Here is a 19,366-nt window from a genome sequence, read left to right on the forward strand (position 1 = left end):
GAGTTAGAGCTAGAACTTCAAAACAATTCCGTCTACAGATGGTGTCCACGGATTGGGCAATGACCATGCTGCAAAGATCAGTATTTTACATGTTGAAGAGTCTCAATGTAAAATTTACCAAATGGAAAAATGCAATAACACATATGTATCAATAATTGGTTAGAGACCCAAACAACATTTGAAATAAATTGATGAAATATCTCTAAATTGGCTCCTGAACATCTGATGGTATATGTGATGGTTTTGTCCCAGGACATTCAACAAATAAGGGCCCTAAAGTAAAATTTCTGATTTCCTATTTTTACATGTTTTGCTTCCTTTCTGTTTTTAATAAAAATATGCCATCTGTTTCTTTGATATTTTGGGACCTTGTTTATATTTTGAAATTGCTTAGAAACACTTGTGGACCCAAGCAAGGAACAATATTTTGTAATTATTCATATTGCTTATTTCCAGTACTGCAAAATGATAAAATGATTTCAATGCTTTATTCCTACACTAATTTTAGAAATGGTAAAATAACAAAATAGTTTGCTCCTCTGAAGTTGTTTCTCCGTTTTATGAATTGTGATTGTAATTTGTCTCCAAGTGTCTATTCATTGAAACAAAGAAGTTTGGTTTGTTATAGAGATGCTCACTGACTCATATTTGAACTAGGATTAGGAGGAAACTGGGGCAGGAGGCATTGCTAAATTAGTCATATCAGTGCTGAGCTAATAATGGAGGTGCTCTGCAACTATTAGTGAGAGGGTGTGAAGTGAGTTGGTGCAGTGCTATGGGGATGTTGTTCTCTACGGCAAATAATAGGTCCTCATTAAAAGGAGGGTCTTTGGCGCTGCATATGAAATCATAGGGCTGCAGGTGCTATACAAAATTAATTAGTGTAAGCTGTATATAAATTATGTGGGTGTTCTATTCAAATTAATTCATTAGTGGCCTTATTGTATATAATTCAAAATATGGGGTGGTGTGGTAACTGTATATTAGTCAGGGGATCGTGTATATCATTTTAAGAATTTTTCACAGAGGACACATCATCTCTTTAATTCAGAGGACCTCTGTGAAAAGGTAAAAACTAGAGGAGTTTGTGGTCCTTTATGGTGAACAAAAGACCAAAAGTCCAAATCTTTGGATAGCACAGTAAGTCCACAACCTGCTGTTTGTTATACTTAGTATTGATGCATGATACTGACCAAAATACTATTGTGTGAAATTAATAAGCTATTTTTTATAGTACTGTATATACTCGAGTATAACCCATCCCAAGAATAAGCCGTGGTACCTAATTTTAACACAAATACTGGGAAAACCTATTGACTCAAGTATAAGACTAGGGTGGGAAATACATTGGTCACAGCCTTCATCCTTTTTATAGCTACCCAGTCCCCTTTCTGCCCAGTAATTAGCTACCCATCCCCCTACCCGAAGAATATAGCTAGCCAGCCACCTACAACCCGATATATAGCTAGCCAGCCCCCTCCCCCAGTATATAGCCAGTTAGCCTCTTGCCCCCTAGTATATAGCCTCTACTATATAGTATATATACTAGATATACTCTTCTATATATAGCCTCTATTATATAGTTAGCCAACCCATAGCCCCCAGTATAAAGCCAGCAGCCCCTGCCCCAGTACATAGCCAGCAGCCCCTGCCCCCAATACATAGCCAGCTCCCTGCCCTCAGTATATAGCTAGCTAGCCCCTTCCCCTAGTATATAGCCTGCAGCCCCTGCCTCCAGCATATATCCTGCTAGCCCCTGCCCCCAGTATATGGCAAGAAGCCCCTGCTCCCAGTATACAGCCTGCTAGCCCCTGCCCCCAGTATATAGCCAGCAGCACCTGCCCCCACTATATAGCCAGCAGTCCCTGTCCCAGTATATAGCTAGCTCCCTGCCCCTGTACATAGCTAGCCAGCCCCTACCCCCAGTATATGGATAGTCAGCTCCCTGCCCCAAGTATATAGCTAGCTATCCCCTGCCACCAGCATATAGTCAGATAGCCCTTGCCCCAGTATACAACCAGCAGCCCATGTCCCCAGTATATAGTCATCAGCCCTTGCCCCCAGTATATAGCTAGCCATCTCCCTGCCCCCAGTATATAGCTAGCCAGCTCCCTGCCCCAGTATATAGCTAGCTAGCTCCCTGTCCCCAATATATAGCTAGCCAGCTCCATGGCCCCAGTATATAGCTAGCCAGCTCCCTGACCCAGTGTATAGCTAGCCAGCTCCCTGCCCCCAGTATATAGCTAGACAGCTCTCTGCCCCCAGTATACAGCTAGCCAGCTCCCTACCCCCAGTATATAGCTAGCCCCTGCCACCGTTATATAGCCAGCTAGCCCCTGCCACCAGTATATAGCCAGCTAGCTCCTGCCCCAGTATACAGCCAGCAGCCCCTGTCCCCAGTATATAGCCAGCAACTCATGCCCGCAGTATATAGCTAGCCAGCTTTACATTATATTGCCAGCAGCCCCTGCCCCCAGTATATAGCTAGCTAGCCCCTGCCCCTAGTATATAGCCTGCAGCCCCTACCCCAGTATATTGCCTCTGAGCCCCTGTCCCCAATATATAGCAAGAAGCCCCTTCCCCAGTATATAGCCAGCTAGCTCTTACCCCCAGTATATAGCCAGCTAGCTCCTGCCTCCAGTATATATCCAGCTAGCTCCTGATCCAGTATATAGATAGCCACTCCCTGCCACAATATATCGCTAGCTATCCTCTGCCCCACTATATTTCCAGCAGCCCCTGACCCTAGTATATAGCCTGCTAGCCCCTGCCCCCAGTATATAGGCTGCTAGCCCCTGTCCCCAGTATATAGCCTGCTAGCCCCTGCCCCAGTATATAGCCAGCTAGCCACTGCCCCCAGTGTATAGCCAGATAGCCCTGCCCTAGTATATAGCCAGCTAGCCCAGTCCCCAGTATATTGCCAGCTAGCCCATGCTCCCATTATATAGCCAGCTAGCCCATGCCCCCATTATATAGCCAGCTAGCCCCTGCCCCAAGTATTCCCAGCCTATAAAAAAAATTTCCTCTTCTTGCTTCTGGTCCTTCGGCTCCATCTTCTGGTCCCTGTGCGCTGTCGGCACCAACATTATAAAGTCAGCCTCTTGCTGACATAGGTTGTGTTCCGGCAGCGTATGCGGACCCTAAGGCGGTGCTGGAGGACTGGAAGAAAGAAGAGGACCTGCGGGGGGAATGGGGCCTCAGAAAGGTCAGTACAGAGTTAATTTTTTATAGACTCAAGTAGAAGCCAAGTTAGAGTTTTTCAGCACTTTTTGTGTGTTGATAAACGCAGCCTATACTTGTGTATACAGGCAGTCCCCGGGTTACATACAAGATAGGGACTGTAGGTTTGTTCTTAAGTAGAATTTGTATGTAAGTCGGAACTGTATATTTTATCATTGTAATCCCAGCCAGAACTTTTTTGGTCTCTGCAACAATTGGATTTTAAAAATGTTGGGTTGTCATAAGAATCAGGATTAACACTAAAGCTTCATTACAGACGCCTGTGATAACTGTTACAGCTGATTATTGTAGCCTAGGACTAAAGTACAATAAATTACCAATATCCAGAGGTCCGTTTGTAACTAGGGGTCGTATGTAAGTCGAGTGTTCTTAAGTAGGGGACCGCCTGTATATGGTATGTCAAATTTTGAAGAATAATAGAAACTAATAAGTGCTGCAAGAAAATCTAAAGTACCTACTCTTCTAGTTTGAGCTGTGGAAGTTACAATGCTGACACATTTGCCATTACATGTAAGCATTCATTTCTGAGTACCAGTAAATTAGATACATCTGTTGAAATGATCTAATTGCATGCTCATTTTTAAGGTGATCTGGGATAGGTTTCACAATTGCACTATGTGATTTCTGCAGTACATTGGAGTGTTTCATGATTGCTTGGATTCTTCCTCATGCAGAGCTCCTTACAAGTACCATGAATTATATGCTGTGCAGTAGTGTTAGCTGATTGGAGCAATTATTGTACAACCAAATCATAGGCAGATCATATTGGTAATTTTCTTTTAAGCAATAAATAATTTTCCTATTTAGCGCTTATTCAGCTGTTTGGAGAGATAACAGTGTTGCTTGGGAAATTAATGTGTCTTTTTTTTACCTCCATGATTATCAAGCCCCATATTTTAGTTCTCTCCACCCAACTGCTGAATAGGGCATTCTACTGTGTGTAAGTGTAGAAAATCATAATGCACTGGCTGACACAGATTAGCAATGAGAACAGCATGCTGCCCACCTTCAGACTCTTTCACATAAGTCATTTTAATGTTACTTGTTAAGCACCTGGAAAATCAAGTACTTTCTGTTCAGCTGGTGAAATAACATGTTTCTTTGTCATTTTATTTAAGCGTAAAGGAAACTTTTAACTAAACTAAGTTGAGTTAACTAGGGAAACATTGGGGTTTTGTCTGCTGCAATCCACTTTCTAGAGGCAAGAAAATGAAGAAGTTATTGCTTTTGTTTGCTTTTTATTGCGTTTGATTGAATAGCAGATTTGTGTGAAAAAAATAAATACTGTACAATGGGCTTTTTTACGGACCAGTGTTTTCTAATAGTCTTTCAGAGCCAACATATCAAGGGTTTATGGACCCAGTCAAGTATATGTCCATATTTTTGGTGTATAGCACATCAAAGGTGGCACAAAAATCCAATTTGGGCTTTTTTTAAAATTATTTTTGGAATTTGAGTATTGAAACTGTAAAATCCAAGTCTTTGCCGTCTCTTATTCCAATAAGTGGACATAAGGGAATGATCAATGCCCCCTAGTGTTTCTAAGGTAACCTTATAATTAAGATTACTATTGACTGAATGCCTGTTTGACCATGAAGCAGAGTTTCTTGATTTGCCCATATTCTGTAAATGTACACTTTTCTTAAGAGAAGAATTCCACTCTTGGCTGGGGGGAGGTAAATATGAATTTTATCTTTTGTGGTTTAAATGAAATATAGGGTGTATTGAAATTCAACATCATTAATGCTTCTTTTTTCTTCATTTGACCTGAACAAATGTTTATGAACCTGCCTGCCATAAATTGGTGTATAATCCCCTTAATATTTTTCCAGACAAAATATAAGAGCGACCTGTCTTTAGAATATATCACCAGTATCCTTTGGCTATCTATATTTAATTTAATATAGTTTTTTTCATTTTGGTGCATGAGGTTGTTATGCAGTGTCAAGGAATGACTGGACGAATAGGAAGGACAGTAGGTCCAAAGACTTGACCCCTTCCTAACTGTTCCTCCCAAAGCGCCCCCTTAGGCGGTAAGGGACAACTGGTCAACAAATATATGTAAAGACCCGGACAATGTAGTACAAAATAGCTAGGATAGTCAAAGATACAGGCTAATGGGTCAAAGATAGTAGAATACTGATGACAAAATAAAAGCAGCTCACTAAGTACAAAACTATAACTGCCATAGAGCAATGATCCACAAAACATTATATTAAAGCCATAGTCCAGGTCCAAAAAGTGATTGTATGAGTTCTCTCACTTCAGAATTGGTGGCAATGAGTGTGGAGAGAGATTCTGTCAATCACGATGGGATAACTGTTACTGAACCAGAGCAGAGTTTGTTGGAGACTAATGGGTGTACAAAGCAGTAACCAGTCCACACTGAATGATTGGTCAATCACAGGGAACCAGTCCTTTTACCAGGCACAAGTAGTCAAGTTTAGCAAAAGCCAATGCCCTTAAGAATTAAATAAAACTTAGCATTTAATTGAATCAAATTAAAAATTGGTCTCAGCATATACATAAACAAACAAACAATCACACAAAATTGTAATGTATGTTGAACCTAGTCGGGGACAGTCAACATAAACCAGGACAAATCCTCCTGGGCAGATGCATCATGTTTAAGGGCATACAAGTGCTTAGAGCATGTAAGGTGGCATAAATGGGGAAATAAGAAATTACAGTAAAAAGAGAGGTTTGGTCTCACCAGTCTTCATCCAAAGGAGCGAGGTACAGCACTAGATTAGTTGTGCTCTTACCTGTCTTCATCCATGGGTCGGGAGTAGGGAGATATACTGTGGCATATTCCTAGTTCACCCGATGCCGTCCCTGACCTAGCGTTTGGGTCCATGCTTGTGTGGGAAAGACGAGCCACTGCCCGCCTCCTGTAATCTCTATGGACCAATGTCCATTTTTTACTCAAGCTTAGCTTCACAATCATAATTTTCTTTCCCCTGAGGAGTGTACTTTTACCGGTACACAAAACGCGTAGGGAATTAATCTTTTCATGCATCCTCTAGTTTGAGGGCATAATAGCTGCATTTAGGGGCAGACTGGGGACCGCCCTTGTAAGGGCTGGGAGCTATTCAATGGGGACAGGGACGAAGATATAGTAGGGTGAACTAGGAATACGCCACAGTATATCTCCCTACTCCCGACCCATGGATGAAGACAGGTAAGAGCACAACTAATCTAGTGCTGTACCTCGCTCCTTTGGATGAAGACTGGTGAGACCAAACCTCTCTTTTTACTGTAATTTCTTATTTCCCCATTTATGCCACCTTACATGCTCTAAGCACTTGTATGCCCTTAAACATGATGCATCTGCCCAGGAGGATTTGTCCTGGTTTATGTTGACTGTCCCCGACTAGGTTCAACATACATTACAATTTTGTGTGATTGTTTGTTTGTTTATTTATATGCTGAGACCAATTTTTAATTTGATTCAATTAAATGCTAAGTTTTATTTGAGACTAATGGGTGTAGTGCAAATCCATCAACACTGCCAGGAAAAGAGTAAACCAGTGTTCAGACTAGCAGAAGACAGAATGAAACAAACAAATGAAACAGGGCTGTTCAAGGTGTCATATTCTGCAGGGCCAGCTGAAGTTTTCCATTATACTATTTTGAGAACTTTACAAATATTAGATTTTCTACAAAATATTAATGGTTGGTGTGAAGAAAGTGATGTTGTGGACCCCTGAGAGGTACACAAGGTCAATTAAATCTCCTTTTATAGATGCACTGATTCTGAGAGGCACAGGAAGTGATTTAGAGTTATCTGTACAACCTATGGATATGGCACAACAATAAATGACAACCCTGAATGGCTGAAAGACCCCTTTCACTAACTCCAGTTAAAGAAAACCTTATGAACCAAATAAGCTGCCACCAGTTCTTCTTTAGGATAAGCCTGGCCCGTAACGGAATTTTATAGGGTGAAGAATCAACCCGGTAGCATGTATTAAACCCAGAGACGGATGTGGGTTTTCATGGATCAATTTATAAGGGCAACACAGGTTAAATTTTATATTTAATTGCCTTAAGGGCACACTAGACAAACAGTACACACAATATAGTTAACAGAGTATATAGGGGAATCCCTAGATCGCATTGATACCAAAATTGACCCATTTGCTATGGTCCCATGCTGAGATATTTGCATCTCTGGACCCAAGGATACAGAATCCAAAAATGTATTTGCCGTTGGGCTTAGATGTACCATAACTCCATAACCAACATGTTATACTGGAATTTTTTATAATTCTTTGTCTGTATCCAAACATATGGAGGGAAGCCACTTAAACAGTCAGTGCCATGCTGGCTGAGGGAATGCTTTGAGGTCAAACTTCCTGTGGGGTTTATGACACTTCTAGCTTTAACTATGTTAATCCAGATGAGGCTGGGGAAAAGTAAGGGTTATGAATGGCTTGATGAACAGGACAATATCTGGCATGTGAATCCCCCTTATACATATATGTTCATCACAATTGGCAAAAAAGGGTGGATAGGTAACATACTTATATAGTGCTTCTCTAAAATGGTGCTCTAAGACAGCGGTAGTAAATTTTTAGAGGCTTTAAAGGCAATTTTCTGATTTTCAACATTTATCATGCATACATACATTTACATGTATGGTGCCTCATACATTGGGGCTTAGTTACTAAGGGTTGCGGATCGCACTTTCGTTGGACTGTTTTCCATTTTCGGGATTTGCGCAGTTTTGTTAGGTATTCAACAGGGGTTGGCGCTTGGATTGTGGCACAGCTACGCTGGCTATCATGCGACAGAAATCAGGGGGGCATGCTGTCGGAAGATTCGACTGATTCAGACTGAGCGCGGGATTTAAGATTCAAATTGTATCCGCAAATGGAAGAGTTAAACTGTTAATATCCTGAGGGACAAAATTTGTCTTTCCATTGTATTACTGTTGAAAAACTTCAATGTGAAATTTGTGCATGATAACTTGTCTGTTATGTATCTTTGAAAAATGATAATAAAAATACAATTATATAAAAAAAAAAAAGATTCAAATTGTGTCGCAAGACAATGCTCTTACGTGCACCAGGAAGAAGGTGAACTCCGGCGGATCTGATGGGGAATTGACACATGCACAATATGAGGCGCACTTTCTGTGAACTCCAGGGAACGAGTATATAAATGTGCCCTATTGTGCCCAGCCTCTGTCACTGGAAAATGCACAGATTGCTCTACAGGTTCTACTGGGTACAGCAATTCCCCAGATGTGGCTATAATCTATAGTCTAGGCCAGTGGTGGCGAACCTATGGCACGGGTGCCAGAGGTGGCACTCTGGGCCCTCTCTGTGGGCACTTAGGCCATTGCCCCAATTTCACCAAACAGGACCAAATCCACCAAATGTTCCTGCAGTCCCAAGCAACTTAAAAGATGCTTCTCTCAGTGCTATTTTAAAGTGGAACTTCATTGGCTCTTTGGAACTGCAGGAAAAGTGAGAAGGTGTTGACAGAACTGCATAGTCTTTGGAGGTCCTCCTGCTGGACCCACCATTCTTCCTGGAGAGAAGCTACGATGATGGTCTGAATTTGTGCACCTTCTTTCAACTGTATTGGTGGCCTCAGGGGGGCCAATACAATTGAATGATGTTGAAGAACAGGTAGCAATAAGTTACTGCTTGAAATGCCATGTTGGCCGAGTACAATATACAAGACATATATTTACTTGAATGATTTGTGGGCAACACCATATGTTTGCAGACTCTAGCCGTGCCAGTACATAATGAACATTCATAAAGGGGTATAATGGTAATTTATTTTTTATTTTGCTGACATGATCTGGAAATCCAAATTATTAGAAATGCAGTACATGGAGTTAATGTATATCAGTGGAGGTGTAATATGTGCAAAAGTACTATTTTGGGGATAGGAATCTCAGTGGTAGGTTGCGTCATTCCTAATCCCTCTAGCCATGCCGACTGAACGCTTTTTTATAGCCTCTGTATTTCTCTGTGGGTGCTTTAATTCACGGCCGGATTAAGGTTGGTGGGGGCCCTTGGGCGCAAAATCTGGTGAGTATAGCATACATACACATCCTCCTGCTCACTATCCACTATCACAGCAGCAAAACAGCTACATACATACAGCTGCCTTGCCCCCAGTAACACAGCTACATACAGCCACCTTGCCCCCAGTAACACAGCCGCCTCACCCCCAGTAACACAGCTACATACAGCTGCCTCGCCCCCAGTAACACAGCTACATATAGCCGCCTCACCCCCAGTAACACAGCTACATACAGCCCCCTCATCCCAATTAACACAGCTACATACAGCCGCCTCATCCCCAGTAACACAGCTACATACAGCCGCCTCGCCCCCAGTAATACAGCTACATACAGCCACCTCGTCCCCAGTAACACAGCTACATACAGCCGCCTCATCTCCAGTAACACAGCTACATACAGCCGCCTCATCCCCAGTAACACAGCTACATAGAGCTTCCTCGCCCCCCAGTAACAAAGCTACATACAGCCGCCTCACCCCTTTGACTTTTTATATTTGTTCATGCTGCAGAATTGTGGAACAGACACAAATTTGCACAGAATTGTGGTGCACGATGCACTTAAACGCCCCTTTTGGTTAGCATTTTTTTCCTGTGTTGTCAGACACTGTGCATCCGAGACACAAAACTGTCGCAGACACTTTTATACATGTGCAAGTGTCAGGGTCAGTGGAGGTGGAACCACTGAACCACTGTGAGGGATGACGTAAGCCGATACCTGGCCGCAGAGTCTTAGTGGCACCCGGTATTCATCAGAGCCCGCCTCAACGGGGGTTGGACTTGCTGTGGCGGGATACCACCAGGTTGCTCCACAGGCGTGACTTTGCTCGTGGTGGTGGCCAAGACGAGGTACAGGAACGGCAGGCAAAAGTAGAGTCATAGTCAGACAGGAGGTCAGGACAGGCGGAGAATCGAGGTCAGGAAACAAAGCAGCGCTCAAAACGGATAAATCACTATAGTCACAATAACGCTTTTTCTCAGGCAAACAAGGCACAAATATCCAGCAGGGGTCACAGTAAGAGGCAGGCAATCAGGACAGTGGCTATCCAGTGGCAGTTAAATTTCACAAATCCGGACCCTGTGCCTTAGGAGGCAGTGACGCTTGCAACGGACCACAATAAAACGTTGCTGGAGTGTGGATGGGTGAGTACACCCGCAGTTGCCACACAGAGGTAAATGGGGGAACACCCGTGACAGCAAGCAGTTTGCAAGTTCTTTCTAGTGCAAAGACAGAAAAGACACAAACAATATAATAAATGTGGGCCTATAACTGTGTGGCATCATTGCTGCACCTAGGAAGTTCTCTGGCTCTTAATGCATTCTTTAGGGTAGATCATCAAACTACACTCTCTATGGATGTCCATTGTTGCTCCATATTAATTGCTATAAATTAACCAGGAAAATGGAAAAACCTCAAGCCAACCCAAATATGGCACCAAATGGAAGAGGAATCTTGGGAGAAGGTTAGTCAGTTGGGAGCTGTACGAGATGGTGACCATTTATTCTGGATTGGGTCATCCATTTATGACATCACCCATTAAGACGACTCACCTGGATTGGAAACTAGCAGAGTGCCACTGACAACCTGTCTTTCCATTAACTTTTGTTGGACTTCTACTGGTTTGTAGGGGATATAAAAGAAAGCATTAATGCAAAGTGTGAGCATAAAAGATATAATTATTACTGAGTGGAGACATAGGTTTGAGTGCAGGGCAAAAAAGTGGGGTATGAATGGGCTGTTTTACTTTTGGGAAGATAAGAGGAACACATGAGAATTGTTACTGTGAGGCACCTAAGGCGAGCACTTACTGTTTATGCTCTAAAGTTGACATTTTATTCTAATCTAATAAACTGGTAGATACAGTGTAAATGAGAAAAATGGATAATAAATGACTCCAAGTAGAGAGGACACAACCTGTAAATCTCTGAGTGTAACTGTACTTTATTCACATATATGGACTGCAATTAATATGGTTGCAAAAGTCTTTTAGATAGCATATTATAGATAACATTATAGTATAGTAGTTACATGGATCTTTTTGATGTGCTTTCCCATGTGCGGTGGTAACAGTGTTAAATGAGTGTTTTATGTGGCCATGGTTTGGTGGTCTAATACTCCAACACGACAGACTAGACAAGCAGTATTCTGATATGCCTAAGCAATTTGAGCTCTCTCTGTTAAAATGCAAGGGACCATCAATCACAATTTTTTTGCTTTTTAATATGCAACCTTTATAAACATGATGTTATTGCTTCATGGTTTGCTAGTATTATTTGGCCTTGGTATTGTGGGCTTTGTTAATTGACAGTACAATGGCATTAAGTAAGGAAATCATTTTGTTTTGTGATAATGTGGTAACTGCTTGACTGTTTTTAGTATTATACTATCATACACAGATTAGTGCATTTAAAGAAAAAGGTTTTCATTATATAGCAGATTCAGTCAAAATAAGGTGCTAAAGTATTCAAGTCCATCATTTCTAATATGTATGACATATATTTTAGCATAATTTTGTAGGCAGATTGTATACTACTTGTCAGGATCTGGGGTTGCTGTGTGGTTGGCAATGACACTGACTCCAAGGTTATTAAATGTCCAAATGTCTAGTTTTATTCACTCCAACAGAGGTCTTTAAATGCAACACAGAAGCAAAAACATAAAATAAACACCTGCCTGTCAAGGTGCTAACCAGGGGTGTCGCTATCTGCTATCTCTGCAGGCCATATACTAGGGGGCCGGCAGGCAATATACTAAAGGGGGCTGTCAAGCTATATACTGCAGGGGCTGGCAGGCTATATACTACTGGGAGCTGGTGGCTATATAGTACAGGGGGCTGGCAGACCATATACTAGGAGGCTGTTAGGCTATATACTACAGGGAGCTGGTGGCTATATACTACAGGGAGGCTGGCAGGCTATATACTGCAGGGGGCTGGGAGGCTATATACTACAGGGGGCTGGCAGGCTATATACTACAGGGACTGGCTATATACTACAGGGGGCTGGCAGGCTATATACTACAGGGGGCTGGGAGGCTATATACTACAGGGGGCTGGCAGGCTATATACTACAGGGACTGGTTATATACTACAGGGGGCTGGCAGGCTATATACTACAGGGTGCTGGCATGCTACATACTACAGGAGGTTTGCTGGCTATATACTGGGGAGGCTGTGACCAATGCATACCCCACCCTTGGCTTATACTCATGTCAATTTTTCCATTTTTTTGTGTTGAAATTAGGGGTTTCTACTTATACTCGGTTCGGCTTATACTCGAGAATATACAGTAGTCCCTTATTATATATATAGCATCTCCTAATATTTATATTATTGTATCATAATAAATTGGATCCTGTCTTATTTTACACCGCATCGGTATTTATTATATACAGCATCATCTCTTTCTATATGATATGGTATTTATATATAGAACAATAGCCACAGTTTGTGGACTTTTCTTATGCATTTTTTCTTTTAAAATCACCAGTTACTTGTCTTTATTGTTTATTTTGTTAGCATGTTTCAGCAGTGAGGACTGGAAACGTGAAAAAAGCCATTTTGTTTTTTAAATAATGCTTTATATATTAATCATGTTTTTCCTTTTCCATTTATACATTCATGATTTCAGTACATTTATGAATTGTGGCGGGATAATCAACCACGTATATTGTTTTCTGCCATACATGTCGGATAGACATTGAATGCATTATCCAGACTGTGAGTCATGCTGCATGATAGACTTTCTGTGGAAGGAATATTATCAGTGCATTGTATCCAAGGATACCACAGCTGCATAGTTTGTTAAAACCCTGTTTCTCTCCTCCAGGAACCAGCATCTTTACCGTATATGAAGCTGCTTCTCAGGAAGGGTGGGTTTTCCTTATGTACAGAGCAATTGACAGTTTCCCCAGATGGCGCTCCTATTTCTACTTCATTACCCTCATTTTCTTCCTTGCTTGGCTTGTTAAGGTATTGTATAATTATTGCCTGGAATGTGTTACTCACGTCTGTTAGTGTTTAGCAAATGCCGTTTCGCTTCATATTAACACCAGTAACTTTGTATTTTCTAGAACGTCTTCATTGCTGTTATTATTGAGACCTTTGCTGAAATTAGAGTGCAGTTTCAACAGATGTGGGGTTCACGGAGCAGCACCACTTCTACCGCTACCACCACGGTAACCTGATTTCACTAGAGCATCATTTACGTTCTTATGAAATGTGTGTTCATGTGCAAAAAGATACAGGCCAATGTTCAGTTAATCCTCTAGCACGACGTGAGAACATCTCCTACATATTATGTGTTTCCAAACGAGGATTTACTTTGTAGCCAATGATTAACATTGCTAAAGCTTGCTTTCTCCAATGAGAGCTTTTTCAATGTTGCCTACTAGTTACCAAGAATGAGAAATTATTTATAAGTGCTGTACAGTAGCTGTCAGTAGACTAAACTATGGGGAAGATTTATCAATCTTTTAATTACAGAATTCTGTTTTAATTTGCACCACAATTATCAAGAGTTTTAGATAGTTTTCAGGCGCTATTACAACTAGTAGGGCAGAGAGGCGTGGTCTATGAAAAGGTGGTGATAGAAAGTCTTCTATCCAAAAATAATGCCATTGGCACAAACGAAGAAGCCCAGAAACATCCCTCCAAGACTTTGTAAATGTGACTTTAGCTTTCCTGTTATAAATGAAATATGTTTAAGAGTTTTTCCAAATTTGTAAGTCAACAGTGGTAAACAACACCCCTTTATTTGAAAAGAGTTTATCTTGCTTTATTTTGGGATGAATCCTACATAACCTAAAAGGACTATTCTAGAGAAATTATTTAAGTAAAATTAAGTAAAAAGTATTCGATAGAATTGCTACAACAGAGTTGTCATGGAAACCTCTAATTTGGTATAAACATGGTATATTTGCTGAAAATACTGTACTTTTGCGCTTCCAGGTTCCTTGCTGTACCAGTTACAAATGTTTTTCAGTCAGAAGAAATGGGGGTGCCCAGTCTGTTTACCACCTAAAAGTGCCATTGAAAAATTTTCTAGACGCATAGTTGCACCCTTGTTCAGAGTTTGTATGTTCTCTCCGTGTTTGCGTTGGTTTCCTCTGGGTCCTCCTGTTTCCTCCCACACTACAAAACATACTAGTAGTATGTATATCTACGCAGTATATTTTAGGATTGATCAGTCCCCTAGGTTTCAACTAAAAATACTGTAGTCCTCCAAATGAGATATAAGATACATCCATGGCGATAAATGTTTTTAAGGGGTTGGTAAATTACCTCATTTTTACGTAATAGGTTTATTAGTGTGGGGGGGAAGGATATTAGGTACAGATAACAGTGAAAGACCCTATTAGGGGATCATCAGAAAACCTTCTTCATACTCAGTCAGAAATGTGATGATAACTTTAGTGTTGGGTTGTGCATGATTATGCCATGAATTCCAAATCTACAAAAACTCTTTTTCTATTAACCCCTTTCTGACCAGGCCTTAAAACTGACTGGAGCATTTCTATAGAATTTTCATACTTATTGGCACGGTCGGATTGGGGTGCCTGAGGCCCACCAGAGAAATTGATTCTGGGGGCCCAACATACTGCTACCTAGAAATATTCCTAATTTCACAGGAGTTCACAGTGGCTGCATTGTGCTTAGCACTAACTTACCAATAAGAATAACTAACAATAACCCATCACCTCCCCCAGATGTTCTCTGTACCACACAAGAACTAGGCACTGATATTATAGAAATAGTCTAGATAGTTAGTCAGTAATGACAGTTACCAGACTCAGAAGTGGGATTCAGCACCTCAGATGTCACATGTCTTCTCCTTTGGGTACTGAACTGCACTTCTCCCTTTTTATTTTTCATATAAATGAAAAATACCAGATATCTTCATCTCTGTGTGGCCCATTTCCACACTGTACAACTAAAAATATCACAGTCACTGCAGCATAATGTCATCTGGATAACCATATCCCACTCTGTGCTCCTAAGTAGTATTCACAACACAACTGACCACACTGTGCCCCCCCCACAAATATCAAATATACCCCCATAACAAAAACCATATTGTGCCCTCACCATAAATCAAATATTACATTGCGACTCCTGAGTATATTACAATACACACCCCTGAGTAAATAATATGACACACCTAATAAATTAAATTGGACATCATTCCCTTTAATTCCCTTATTATATGTAGTCCCTTACTACTGTGGCCCCCTATGATATATTTAGTCTGGTAGATGAAAATCATAAAATTCACTTACCTTTAGCAGCGCTTCCGCACGGCAGCGAGAGTACATCATCATGCTACCGCGCATCAGGGGTCACGATGTGACGCATGCCGGGAAAAAAAGGCTGCGTCACACGCACACACGTCAATGGCCGTGCATTACATCAGAGATGGTACTCGAATGGCCGCTTACGGTTGCATCGAGTATCAGTGCTGTCACTCACTGGCAGGGGCCTCAGTTGGGGATAGAGGCCCCTGCTGCAGTGGAGATATCGGGGGCCCACTGTGGGTCAGTGCGGCTTTGCTGGCAGGGCCCTCAGATGAGGATGGAGGCCCCTGCTTTAGCAGAGGTATCCGACCCTGCTTATTGGTTTACTGCCCATAACTTTCTTTTTTGTACAATACTATACAAAGTTTTGCTGCAGATTATTTGTGACACATAGGGATAGTTAAAAATAAAGTTAAGGGACCTTTTTTTTTTATTTTTTGGGGAGGTAAAGTTACAAAAACTGAAGAGAATTTTTTTTTGCTATGTATAGTATATATTTTTTTCAGTTTTCAAATTAAGTCAAAACAACCATAATAAATAAATGCTGGCTCTCCTCTCTGCATCTCGCTGTGAGGATCGGAGAAGGAAGATGCAGTAATAAAACGCATCTCCCTTCTGCCTATGTTCTGCAACTGTCTCTGACAACTGTCTCTGACAACTGCAGCAACATCAAAAGACAATGCTGCAAATTCCGGACCTACACCCGCTGGCGTCTTTTAACAGTGGACAGTCGGGGACGAGTTAATTTGCACAATTTTTTCAAGCAGTGTATGTGATATGTGGTATGAGTTGCAAAAAAACCTCTGCCTTTGTCAAATACAGTATTTTTAGACATTTTAAGTGCAAATTTTTAATAAGATCTTAGACTACAAAGACAAATGAGGTCCAAAAACAGATTCACTAAATTCTCAAAAAGAGAAAGGGAAAGGGGGAAACAATAAATGACCCCCTATGTCTGATTGAGAGAGAGCAAAAATCAAGTATGATAAGTATGAGAGAGATTACCTAAAGAGACAAATGGACTGGCAATAATCAATATGCATAAATAATGTCATCTCCATTTCTACATATTTATTTCAGGGAGGATTGTAGGCACTTGTGTAAATGTTTGCTGGAGTCAAAATGTTTGAAATTCACACTGAGAATATTATTTAAATACCGTAATATGATTACAGGAGAGAAGCCAGGGATAAATGTGTGATAATAATGAAAATAAAGCCTTTGAAGTCCAGAGTTAAGCATATTTCTAAGAATCCGTCTTTGAAAATATACCAATTCGAAAGGAAAATTTAGTTGTTTATTATACTGCATAAATACTGAAATGTAATAAACACTTGAATCTCTAAAAAGTAGAGTAGACATGAAACTAGGGGCCTTAGTCTACTAATAGTAGTTCTTTTGGGCTCCAGGCACACTCAGCACTTGCTCCATTGTACTCAACAGCAGTCAATGTTTACTGTACTACCTAATAGTGTTCAAATCTACTTATTTTACCACTTGAAATACTTCTCAATCCACAGAATAAGAAACATATCTAAATAGTGCAGCTTCAACTATAAGTCAATGTAACTGATGTGTACAAACATGACCACTGCTGACATAAATTGACAAATACATGTCTTAACAAAAACATTATGAGCGCCCCCCCCCAGCCCCCTCCCCGTCCCCGGAAACATTTTATTTACATAGGTGTAGCCCCTACCTCATATCACCCCATAAACGACTATGGCACCCCAGCAGCGTGTGGCCCCTTACTGTATCGTACACGGGGAAAAGAAAGAATACGTACATACGGCCGGGCAAACACATGGAAGTGTTAAAAGTAGCCTAATAACAATTGATAGCACCCCGACACAGAGCCACCTGGCCACATTCAGTAGACAGACTAGGCTCACTGCCGGACTGCGACTGACACTACACATGCTTAGAGTGGCTTCACATAAAATAGGGTTACCTATTAACTACAGTACTGACCAGACATAGGCAGAAGTGGTTACTATTCATTTGTCTAGTCTAGTGTCTTTGCTCCATCAGGGCTTCATTACAACCCTGATATAACTTATGGCTGCAGAATTTGCCCCAGATATAAAATATCTCCTTACTACACTAACAATACTTTGCCTTTCAAATCTAAAACATACACTGTGTGACTCCCGCTAATGAATTATAATATACATTATTAGATGCATTATTATTTAAGAGAGCCTTTAAGGAAATCTGTGTAATAATACCTTTGTGTTGTCAATAGCAGCAGGGCGATGAATTTCTATTCCAGGAGCTGGATTCAGAGCACTCTGGTGCACTGGTGTGTGAGACCTCTTCACTGAACAAGCACAGCTCCTCACCCTGTGCAACTTCAATAGTATTGAAACACACTTCTTTTATAGAAGCTCAAAGCAGAAGGGAGGTGTTGTGGCATAAGATCTCACACATCAGTCAGTAGAGCCCTGTAATATGCATTTTCACAGTCCTGCTGCTACTAACACTACACACAAAGGTATGATGATTTCACAGGTCACCTGGGCTGCTACCTATTACTGTCTGCATCTTTGTATGGTCTAAACTGATGACAGATCCGATTTAAAAGGAAAAAAATTGCTACTTCCTAAATAAAATAAAACTATTAACATTTGTGTAGTCAGGTTTCATCACGTATTCCAGTATTTTGGACAGGCAATGGATCTCAACTAGTCACTTTGGCAGTTAAACATATATCTGTTGTGTCATTCTTCCTTCCATGTGAAGGCTTTGTCTGTTCAGAATTCTAATACTCAAGCCCGAGGACACACAGCAGCTATGGAGGGATACAGATTTATCCTTAGACTTAAGCTTTAGGATAGCTTTGAAGGAAACTGAAAATATCTTTGCAAGACATAGAATGGGTGAAATGCTTTTTGCAACATGTCAACGTTTGTTCACTGTGACATTTGCTTAAGGTCAAATGATCTAAAACTGCATTCCCTGTAGTCCTGAGTGTCAATTTAGTTTTGCATCAATGAGCTGATTTATTGTAAACTGATGGCCTGTTACTGCTAAATTTAAGATCTTATTCTAGATGCCAGCACAAAAGTATTTTTTTAATATTGTTAAAGGGAACCTGTCAGCACATTTTTCACAAATACAGATAGTGGCAGGTTCCCATAGAGCCCTATTAAGTAACTGACACCCTTCTTTTAGCTAAACATTGTTTCTCATAAATCATCTTTATAATTTAACCTGGTATCAAGAGATATCTATAGTTGCGGGGTTGAGGCCTCCTCGGGCTGAAGCCAGAAACTAATCCCCATGCTTTCTCAGCATGCAGCAGTAATGTCATGTGACCAGGTTTACAGCATATATCTGATGACATGAAATAACAGCAGCCTGCATGGATACATGGGGAGGAGTAGAAGTCCATGTTGGAAGGCTGTGATTTAATGGGATCAGGTATATGCATGGTTTACAGTTTGCTGTAGGAAACTGCAACTGAAGGAAAAATGAATGTGGCCAAGTACAGAGATATCCTGGATGTCAACCACTTCCAGAGTGCTCTGGACCTCCAGAGTGCTCCAGACTGGGCAAAAGGTTCACCTTCCAACAATGACCCTAAGCACACAGCTAAAATAACAAAGCTTCAGAAACACTCTGGGGCAGATTTGCTTACCCAGCTCATTCGCTATCCAGCGGCGCGTTCTCTGCACTGGATTCGGGTCCGGACGGGATTTATTAAGGTAGTTCCTCCGCCGTCCACCAGGTGGCGCTGCTGCGCTAAAAAGCATCGGAACGCCCTGGAGTTCACCGAGCCGGGCCGAG

The 19,366-nt window shown here is 41.2% G+C and overlaps 1 protein-coding gene across 2 annotated transcripts in view; it reads left to right on the top strand.

Moving 5' to 3' along the window:
* The window catches only part of NALCN (sodium leak channel, non-selective), a 306,335-nt gene that overhangs the window by 103,379 nt on the left and 183,590 nt on the right, over window positions 1–19,366 (top strand). For both annotated transcript variants that reach the window (XM_072135500.1, XM_072135501.1), the window contains 2 exons: window positions 13,111–13,253; window positions 13,355–13,459. In XM_072135500.1, coding sequence (XP_071991601.1) covers window positions 13,111–13,253; window positions 13,355–13,459 — 248 coding nt within the window. The remainder of the gene's footprint in view (window positions 1–13,110; window positions 13,254–13,354; window positions 13,460–19,366) is intronic.

The sequence above is a fragment of the Engystomops pustulosus genome, chromosome 2, assembly GCF_040894005.1.
Source record: "Engystomops pustulosus chromosome 2, aEngPut4.maternal, whole genome shotgun sequence".
Taxonomy (NCBI): Eukaryota; Metazoa; Chordata; class Amphibia; order Anura; family Leptodactylidae; genus Engystomops; species Engystomops pustulosus.